Below are 11248 nucleotides of genomic sequence, written 5' to 3' on the forward strand. Positions count from 1 at the left end.
CAGTCACACAACACCCGATAGCTGAGAGGCCCAAAGTAGCCATCAGCCATCGGTCGTCAACGAGACTGCTTAGTCTCATGCACCCTCAGTCAATCACACGTAAACTAAGACCCTATCATAAATCGGTCAAAGACCAGTCATCATTTAGCCATCCTTCTCAAATTCTCTCTTAAAAATACGTTGACGCTAACAACCATACATGGTTCTGTTAGAAACAACGTTAAAATGTCGATGCTGAATTAGCGGAACGCGTGTCTTTCTAGAGCGTTCTCGGGTGACGCAACTATGTTACACAGATGGGCGTTGTGTGGCACAACACAAAAAACGATACTGTTTATTTTTTTTTAAGTCTGGGAAGTTTTGCATAATTTTCTGTCAACTTAATTAACAGTATACAATGCTATTTTTTTTAAACATATCTTCTTTAATATTGTTTATTGTTACTTAGGTTGCTAAAAAATCATGAAAAATATTCCCACAGCTTTTAGAGAAGAAAATAAACATACTTATCTTTCTCAATTTTTTTTTAAAATCGATAAAATTAGAGTTAAAGATCATTGAAAAATCAATAATTTTATAGTCGTTTCTTTAAACATCTCAAAAAATAGATATCAGACAAATATTATTCAAATTTTTAGATATAATAGTAATTTATAATAGTAGCTTGAGGTGTATGAAATTCTGTCATTCATAATTTATTACGATAATTGTTTCTATACAAAGTATCATTTATGTAAAAATCTGTAATCTTCCTTTTTTACCCATAGAACTACTTTTTACCATAAAAAATTTTCTATGTGTTACAAATATCTGTCCTAGTTTTAATCACTCTTAAAACAAGTTCAGGTGACATTTTGTGAACACCAATATCCGCCAATATTTCTTTTATTGTTACATCGTCGTTATTGTTGAGGGCTTCGAGGAGTAATATTGCAGAACCCAGCAAAATATTCAATACAATGCATGCTTCCTTAATCCTGAAATGTATTATAAACATATTTAAACAACGTCATAATATTTAGATATTTTTAGACAGGGCGGTTCGTTTAAGTTCACACGACAAAATCTCTCGTAGACAACTAATTGGAAAAAATGGTGTAGAGTATAGAATTCGTGTTTCATGATTTTCAGAGGGGATTAAAGTGGCGTTCTTAGCTTTTCAATGAGTGGGCGCTTTCAAGATCATTTCTATTTTAACTTTTATTTTTTTATTGAGATTCTGTATTTTTTATTTTGTTTTGAGATTCTATTCTACGAATTTCGCATTTGTTTCTTTCAATATCACAAAAAAAGAGGTTCCACAAAGAAATATTTCAAATAGGAATTACTTCTATTTAAAAAAAAAAAAAAAAAAGTCTTGAAAACGTTCATGCATTAACACGTTTGCTGTTATCAGAAAAATGTTAATGGTTTGTCCTGGGCTACCAAATTATACTTTTAGAGAGTAACCAACAATTTGTTAATGCGTGACACACTTAATATCACGTACTGCGTTGACAATACTTTCTAACAGTGGCAGCAAATGCTCTGAAAATCATAGGATCTAGCTTCTTTTTTATTTACTTGTCTACGAAATATTTCGCTGTGTTAATTCAAATAGAACATATTGTATACTTATTGTTTATTACTCACAGTGGGAAGTATGACTCTGGTTTCGTAAGGTACAAACCGAACAGTGGGAAAAAATTTCTGAAAATATCGTATTGCAGTTGTTCAGCTCCGCCCGTATTAAAATGATTCACTAAAACGACTTCTTCTAAAAGGAACTACAATGAATAAACGTGTTATGTAATTTCTTAAATACGAAAAATTTCTTTTCTGTATAGTTAATTTCCAACTGAATTAAACATCCAACCTGATCAAGTTGCAAAGCTAAATTTTTCCAAGCCTGGTAGAATAATGGTGAAGCAAGCGTACTGTGTAAAAGATTCAGCTGCGTCGCCAGTTCTTGAAACATAGAATAACCACTCGGACTAACTGACAAGGACACTAGTTCCTTAGTAGACTGCATCGCGAACCATCTGTAAAAAATAAAAACGTATGATTTTATAATAAAATTTTATAATATAATTATGTATGATTTTATAATAAAAAACAATGTTCAAAAATTGGAAGGAAAGTATATCTTGTTACTCTAAATTTATTTCTAAATTAATTTTTTACTATTTTGTTTTGTTTTTTTTTTGTTTAATTTGTTCTTATATCGAAATATTCTACAGCTTTAAAGTTTATAAATGTTTTCAATAAAATTTTTGTTGAAATAGTAAATAGTAATTACTTTTCTCACACGACCAGTAATCTTATCATAAAAAAATTTACCATTTCTTCATTTTGAATATACTCGTCATTAGTAACATACATAGTTTTAAGATCCGAAATGTACGTTAATCCAGATTCGAACGTAGAGGGTACACATTAAAAGAAGTTCATTTAGTATTTACTCTAACAAGTTTCAGCACATTTTGTACGAAGTTTACTATTATTAAGGGGGTACGGTAGTCACGTAACATTTCGAAATTGCCAGGTCGGTATCTGCTATTACAGTTTTCGTTACAGAAATAGTATTATCCACAGACACGTGGCTGCTTGATGAACGCAAGATGGAGCCTTTCTATGATTTCGAATTCGGGAGGTAGCTTAGAAAATTTCCCCCTCTACTGCACACACTACTATACGAGCTATGTGTACGTGAACTCGACGCTTCGCGACCGACTTCGGACATTTGCGGAAAGTAGAGAGAGTGCGAATATGAGTCTCACTCTCTCACTCTTGAAACGCCATATTCAACTGTTCAAATCCCTGCAAGCGGCACGAGCCACGCGCGATGTTTCCGATTGCTAAGATATTTTCTGTGATACAATATAACACTGATCGTGTGAATGTAGTGGTATTTATCAAACGACATATGTTATTTGTATGTGTATAACTTTTACAAGTGTCACATTCTAAATACCACTACATTCATATTATTCATTGTTTGCCCACGTCGATGCCTTTCTCTGGTAGTCGATTGGGCTTCCTTTACTCTCGGTCGCCAAGATAATTGATGCACGACCGAAGAAGCAAAAAAAAAGGGTTTCGCTCGACCGTCTATGCTCAAGCTCGATGCCCGAAATCAATGACGTTACAAAAGCCAAGTATAGCATTAGGGATTAAGAATAGGAAAAATTGAAGTTTCTTATTTGCAAACGGATTTTCACGTAAGTAACACCAATCGATTCCTTGTGCTCTTCCGAAGAAAATGATATCACATACGACATGATTCCGATTATTTATAATAAAGATACTTAATAACTTAATTTGTAGAAAGAGCTTACTTGTCCGTTTTCCGATTTATTATTTCGCTAGATATTATTCATCCTTTTTATATATACATAGAATATAGAATATAGAAGTATATATTATTTTACATATATAAGTAGATACTAATGAAATTCAAACCAATTTTAAATAGAAATATTAATATATATATGTATGTGTGTATGTATATTTTGAGTTAGGTCTGGATTAGGATCGTTGGATTCTAAATACAGTAATAATACGATCGAGGGCCGTTTCGTTCACACGACAAGAGCCGTTACGAGACCCGAGCACGGCTCTCGTCTGTAACATTACTGTATACGTAAATGAACGTGACCCTTCTTTCTATAAATCAAGTTTTATGTATGTTATAAATAATCGGAATCCTGTCGTGTTTAATATCATTTTCATCGGGAGAGCACAAGGAATTTACTGGTGTTACGTGCGTGAAAATCTGTTTGCGAATAAGAAACTTCAATTTTTCCTGTTTAAATCCTTAATGCTATCTTTGTTTTTTATGGCCGCCTTGTTCTGGGGTATCGAGCTTGTACGCGATGGTTCCAAGAATTGGTTACACGGAGGCACACATCATACGAGGTAGTGGGAATAGACCGCGGCTCTCGTCCGTGTAGACGAAACAGCTCTCGTCGGCAACATTACTGTATCTACACATATACAGGAAAAAATCTATTGGCTAGATGAAATTATCTTTCAAATTATTATTTTCAAAGATATGATAGTCAGGTTCACAGGAAAACCATTTCCAGAATTTGGGCCTACTGTTCCTGCAGCAGACCCTCCAGTATTGGTTTGAAGGAACAATGTATGGCATGTGGCACTTGACGCGTAGGCGAGATTTCCTGCGATGCTCTCTACTCGAGCAGATTTTCCTGTACTGAAAAACACTAAATTTTCGTATCCAATATCTCGAAAACCATTTGAAAACAGATACATAATTTCTATGTCGTTAAATTTATCTTGAAACGCACTACAAAATGATTTGAAAAAAAGTATATAGTTCTATTTAAAAAACTAAACTTGATTATCGTATCTTTGAAAATAATAATCTAAAAGATAATTTGTTATAGCCACTAAATTTTCCCCCTTATACCATGCAAATGACATGTAAACACTTTTTTAATTTTGTGTGTTTTTTTTTTGTGTGTTACGCGGGACACCCTGTATGTATACATAAGTGGTAACGCGCTAGGTTAGGAGCGAGCGATGCGATATGCGACACGAGCCGAACATGACCGAGTGTTACTCGAAATCGCAACAGCTAATCGACGGTATTGAGATATTTCAATTCCCTATGCATGTCTGGTGGTGTATCCAAACGCACACGACTGTTTTGAATATACATACATGTGATCTACTGCATTTATTTCTTCATTATACACAATGTAACTGTACATCAGACGTGTATAGGATCTCACAATCTCACCTCGTAACCGTAATGAAATGATGAACGTCAAGATGCACGGATCCTATACCTGTCATCTATGTCTTTACCATTGATCGAGTTCGGATCCCGTTCAAACCTGCAACTTTTTTTTTATTCTACAAGTAATTTTAATATACAATTCCAATCTTTATATAAATTTAATTTTATATTATTATGACTCAAATTATTATTTCATTCCATAAAAGACTGGTTGTAAAAAAATGAGAACGATGCAACTGTGTTTTATGGCTATCTGTGTGGCTAAAATATGAATTATATTTTCTACAGTATTTTATAAATGAAGTAATATATGAAGCGAGGAATTCTAAAGTTTAAAAGCTACTAAAAATTATGTATGAAATAAAAAAGTCACAGATTTGAACTTGCATGATAGCAAAAGACGGGCTCCGTATTCTTGTCTTCTCGGGCTTTCGTAAATATGTCTGGACAAATGAAAATATCGCGCGCGGTTTGTGTCGTTTGTCGGCAACTTGGACAATATTTTAAGAGCGAGAGAGAAAGGTTCACTTTACACTTGCGTTCTCTTTTGACTTTTCGAATATGGCCGGAGTGGCCCGAAGCGCCGAGCTCACGTACACGCGACTCCTAAGGTGGTGTGTGTAGTGGAGGGGGAAATTTTCAGTAACTCGAATCGTTAATTTGGGTATCACAGATTCCGATTCCACATCGGCAGCCTTACAAATTAGGCGTCGCCTGGTTTGCAAATGCTCAACTAAATTTGTCACATTTTTTGCTCTGTTTTATCGATAACCCAGCCAAAAGCAATACTGTTGTATGGTTTTACGGCCTGACACTTTTCGTCCTTATATGAGAACATTTTGAACTGGGAAAGGGTTCATTCGATAGAAAAAAGTACAACGCAGCGCAGTCAACTCGCGATTTCGATCAAAACACTCTCTAAATTACATAAAAATGCTTAAATTTCCATACCTGTCAATGGTAGATTTTTGCTCTACTTTACAACACTCGTATTACTAAATATCAGTAGAATTTCGTTAAATCGCGAGTTGACTGCGCTGCATTGAACTGTTTTCTTTCGAATGAACCCATTCCCAGTTTAAAATCATCTCATATAAGGACGAAAAGTGTCAGGCCGTAAACCCCTGTTTTTGCCTAATTTTGTCGGTAATATCGCCGCTCTGACATATCTGATCGTACCCCCTTAAATGAGTTTCTCTCACATGAACCTAAACTTTCTTTTGAAAAATAAACTTTCTTTTCTCTTACCTGTCCGTTCTGTAAGGCCTACTCCTTGCCTTGATATCTAGAGCTACAGAGTCACTAATTTCATTTATTAATTCTTTTTCCAATCTTCTTAGCAGTGCAACAGCTTCATCGAATACAGAACCCTCTACTTCACCTACATTGTTAGTCATATCACTTCCTTTCAATGTAGCAGTTTCAATTGCTTCAAATTGTTTCTTAAAAAAGTACAACTGTAGAAAATGCTGGAAATAGCAGAATCAAATATTAACTTCATTAAATAAGTATCGCTCGCATCCGAGAAGCATCGTGGAAACGAAGGTATTTCGTGAGATATCTATCTAAGACCGAGACACGGACAGTATTGAGTCTAAAATCAAACTTACGACAGTAACGCCCCATTCCTCTAAGACAGTTGCAACATAATGTAACGTATTAAGAATAGATGGTATCTGAGACGTTAATGGATCTTCAGAATTTTCGTGTAATAACTGTAGTAATCTTATTCTCCAATCATCAATTAATTCCAGTTGTAACTCCAGAAATTGTAACCTTTAGATATTTTTAATATATTTAACAAGAGTAAACAAGATGAATCACCAGCGTATAATGTTACCCAAATTTTTCTACTATGGTTCATTCTGGTCAGAAATCAGACTATGTAAAGCATGAACATTATAAAAATATTATTATTAATATTCCTTACCTGTGACCAGGTTGTGGTAAATGTTTGTACCTATCAGAAATTGTCGTAAGAAGAGCAAGAAATGCATCGGCGCATTCAGTTACTTTCAAATCGTCAGAATCAGAAGTCGACAATTTCTCCCATGCAGTATTCGAATTTAATATAGCATCCACTTTTTCAGTAGCATCTAAATTTTCAAATACATAGATATTAATCACAATTATATTTGTAGCTTAATAAACAAGTATCCTTACACTTCTTTTCCATATTAATCCATTTAACAAAAATCTGAGCTTGCGTGAGAATAGAAACAGTAGCGGGTTGTGTGGGAGGATAAAACAGCGTTTCCCTCAATTCTCTTTCAAAACCTAAAGCTTCATCTACCAAGTGAGCGAACAAAACATCATCATACTGTGCCACTGATAATTCAGAATGAAGTTTTTCGACTGCTAATTGTACCAAAGCTCGCATAAATTCTACCTGTCAAAATGAATGAAACTGTTCAAATTTTCAATTAGTTATAAAATCAAGTATACTCACTGGAAACTTGTTTCGTACATTTTTCTATTAACAGAAAATTTGTATTTCATCGAAAACAGAAACAAGAATATTTGTTCCGTTTCGAAAAAGTTAAAGTTTTGGCAAGTGAATTTTTTGTAATGGGTTAGATAGGTTCTATGTTCAATCTTAACAATTATTTGTCATATCAATAAACAGCAATTATTTACACAGTACCTTCATGTTTAAATAACCAAAGCCTATAGAATTTGCAACAGGTTGAACATTTTTCTGTATCCACTGAACATGATCTTTAATCCATGATAATACTTGAGTGAAAAACCATTCAGGCTTGTCTTGTCGATTTGTTAATTTAATGCCTGTGAAGTGGTATATAAACCTCTGTCGAAGGGGCTGTACCATCAGTGAAATTGGTAAACTAACTGACATAAAATCTGTCAATAATGTCGATGTCACCATTGGCTTAAGTGTCTCTTTTCTGTAAATTTTTTAATAAAGGTCAAATATATTTCTGTGTTAAATTTAATGCAATGGAGTGAATATTGAAAGATTTGAATTAAAAGGATACGGTAATTGCAGATGCAATAAATATTCAGTAAGTATTTTGAATTTTGTTAACGTCTCTGGCATAAATGTATTCAAGGAATTTATGTTATTCCCACAGAAGGGCCATTTCATTGTTTTTAGTATGTCATTGTATTCTCTGGAAAAAAATTTTCTTATATTATATTATTCTATAATAGTTTATGATAAATTATAACAAACATTGCCAAATCTAAACGATAAAGACATACTTGGACAATTTCTGCTTTATTAGACTGTGCCAAAAGTGGACTGTTTCTTTAACATAATTCACAAGGTGATGACAAGCAGACAACTTTTTCTGCATTTGGTAATTAATGTCCATGAGATTTGTGTATAGAGAAATAGTAGATTCGTCATCTCCCGCAACTAAAGATACCTGCACTTCAGCACTAAAAAATATCTCAAAAAAGTTTACTAAAACTATTTTAAATATTTAAAAAAGTTTGAGCATAAATAAATTACTCATTAAAATAAATTACCTAATATTCTCAATGCATTTTATTAGTTTTAAATATGCTAAAGATCTGTCTAAATGGTTTATTGTGCTTATGACTTCTTGCATATTAAAACTTTTATCTAAGCTAAGGATTGCATTTTGAATATTGTCCCTGAACTTAACAGAAGATTTTTCTACTTCTTGAAATTCCACAGTTACTTTTTCGACATTTTCTATTACTACTTTTACTTTTGAGGGTGCTTCTGATGATGCCATTGACAACTACAAATTGAAAAGAATCTTATTTAAGTAGATTAATTAAATTTAAGTATATTAAGTAAGTTAATTTATTTACTTAATTTCTTTTTGTAATGAAGCAATTTTAGGAATGTATTCTATGTTAGACTTATTACGAAATTTGATAGAAATGTCAATTTTTACCGATTTCTTGATGTCATTCTTTTGTATAGTCAAGTACTGATAAAAATCGTAAATTTTTTCGAACCCTTGCAAATCAGAACCTAGTTCTGTATTAAATCTTTGTACGATTTTTTCTTGTATATTCGTCATATTGTAATCGTTAAATTTGATATTATGTTACTCCAAGTACCTTTATGACCTATAAAATGTAAGTTAACATATACATATGTAGGTACATTATTTTGAAGAACGAAACGTCATAAGGTAATCATTGATACATTTTGTAATAAATTTGAGGTTATAGTACTTTAACATTTACAACAGTGAAGACTGTCTAGGCCTGGATCTGTTTAGAACTTTGAAATCGAAAGTTTGGATTTTGGACACAAAAAAGATAATATTTAGCTACTGCTTCGAAGATAAAATAATTATTTATTATACGAATAAACCAAGAAAGCTATTGTAAGAAAGAGAGAGAAAGATTGTAGAGAGTAAACAATAAATTAATGAAATTGTTTATATAATACATCTGATATTATTTTGATACAAACTAATAACTAGTTATACTTGTCATAAAACACGACAAAAATTATTGTTTCACAGTATTGCTGAAACGTTTTTCAAACATTCTCTGTGTAATCTTGCCTTTCAATATTACAGCGGAACAGGTATTTAGTATTACTTAACAGTAATACACATACACATTAATTGAAATGGCAAAATATAATAAGACAGAAGTGTCTTAATTTAATATAGACAAGGAAAAATCAACTATTTTGTGCTCTGCTATATTTTTTGTTTCATCGAACCTGTATGTGATAAATGATCAAATAGTGTACAATTCAAATTTCGCGGCATAGGTTTATATCAAACATGGAGTCCACTTAACCCACGGACTTAGGAATATAGGAACTGAGGACAGAGATGTAAGATGCGAAGATTTTCGATTGTAGCGCCGTCTGCGGTGGAGCAAGGAATTTCAGCTTGTGATATCTCCTATTCTATTGTTGTGTGACAACGTGTGACACTAACTTCAAGGCGCGAAGTTCAAATTGAATGTAATAGAGAAGACGTCAAAAGTGAAGTTGGAATAAGTTTATATGCTTGAAACCAGTTATAAACATTACTCTACGGAATATTTCAGAGTAAAGAATAAATCAATATCTCCTTAGAAACACTTATTTAAACATTCAAATCTCACCTTTTTCCCCTTCTCTAAGGAATTATCTCCAGCGCCAAGATGTAAAAGACTCGAAAGCTAGAAATCGATAAATGCTGACGATAGTTTTAACGAATTGGAGTTTATTAATTATAATATAATTATGTAATTGGTTCCTTGTTACTAAGATACCAAAAATTAACAAACATGTATAAAAATTTAGCGAGAAACCATTTTGGTACGCTCTCTTCGTCCCAGTCCTGTGAACTGATAAGACGTGTTTTCCCTTGGTTCAAATACAACAGTTTAGTTTGAGTTTAAATTTGTTTCATTTCTTTACGAGCAGAGTGCTTTAGCGCTCCACGGGCACGAATCCTTCCCGGGTCCAAATAAAAATCCCTGAAGGCCACGCAACACTATACAGGGTGTAACAAAAATGTCGCAGTTCCTTAAAAGGGGTGATTCAGGGAGTGATTTGAAACACTTTTTCCTTAGCGAAAATGTAAGATGAGGCTTCGTTAACGAGTTATTAACGAAAAACACCGACCAATGAGAGCGCGAGTTTGCCGCCCGAGCGACCGCGGTAGCGTTGGGTACGCGCGCTAGATGCTACGGTTGTACTCCGAACAAGAAAGTCGTCATACATCGAAGAAAATAGCATTAGTATGAAAACTGAAAGCGACATAATAAATAATACCGAGTCCTTTTTTTGTGTATTCACTTGAAGTGAATAATTACTTAAAATCGAGGAAAACTACGTGCAACGTAAAAACACGAATATGTAAATTTCTTATTCGCATAACGTATAAACGAAAAAGCAATACAACGAAAAATAAAGGAAGAAGAGGACAAACTTCACCTGTAGTTTGTAAACCTGTGTCACTGGGTCACTGTACCGATCCTGGTCATCGACCGTCGAAATGGTTTATGCTAGGGCACGCGTTTAGGTAATTTATGGCTTTATTGCTTTGGTTTCGAAGGAGACATGATCTCGGACTGTCCGAACAAAGAAGGTCTGAGGTGCTTAAACTACGTGGGGGGTACAAGGAGCTTCTTTGGAAAAATTCTACCCTGCCATAAACCATTCCAGAGGTCGATGACCAGTATCGGTACAGTGACCCAGTGACACAGATTTACAAACTACAGATGAATTGCATTTAATTCATTAATGATTATTATTTTTTAAATCTAACGCAGACTACTTTCAACGTTTCTATCTTCAACGTTAATTCTCCAATTCTCCGTTCATTTCTTTTGTTGCATTGCTTTTTCGTTTATACGTTATGCAAATATTTTCATACTAATGCTATTTCCTTCGACGCATGCCGACTTTCTTGTTCGGAGTACAACCATAGCACCCAGCGCGTACCCAACGCTACCGCAGTCGCTCGGACGGCAAACTCGCGCTCTCATTGGCCGGTGTTTTTCATTAATAACTCGTTAACGAAGCCTCATCTTACATTTTCGCTAAGGAAA

At 33.8% G+C, this 11248-nt stretch overlaps 1 protein-coding gene across 2 annotated transcripts; it reads right to left on the reverse strand.

The window, feature by feature from the left end:
* Nucleotides 1–645: 645 nt before the first annotated feature.
* Nucleotides 646–8813, reverse strand: Rint1 (RAD50 interactor 1). Of its 2 annotated transcripts, none has more exons than XM_076392814.1 (12): nt 8635–8813; nt 8237–8475; nt 7967–8146; nt 7741–7875; nt 7389–7650; nt 6908–7133; nt 6675–6840; nt 6355–6520; nt 5993–6213; nt 1856–2021; nt 1633–1766; nt 646–977 (listed from the first exon to the last, which is right to left on the reverse strand). In XM_076392814.1, exons 1-12 carry the CDS (start codon nt 8761–8763, stop codon nt 794–796), a joined length of 2208 nt encoding a protein of 735 aa, XP_076248929.1. In that variant the 5' UTR covers nt 8764–8813; the 3' UTR covers nt 646–793. The 2 variants fall into 2 exon arrangements, with proteins under 2 accessions (XP_076248929.1, XP_076248930.1); XM_076392815.1 differs by having other exon boundaries at nt 8549–8639.
* Between the last annotated feature and the right edge of the window lie 2435 nt (nt 8814–11248).

Source organism: Calliopsis andreniformis, chromosome 2, assembly GCF_051401765.1.
Source record: "Calliopsis andreniformis isolate RMS-2024a chromosome 2, iyCalAndr_principal, whole genome shotgun sequence".
In the NCBI taxonomy this organism is placed as follows: domain Eukaryota; kingdom Metazoa; phylum Arthropoda; class Insecta; order Hymenoptera; family Andrenidae; genus Calliopsis; species Calliopsis andreniformis.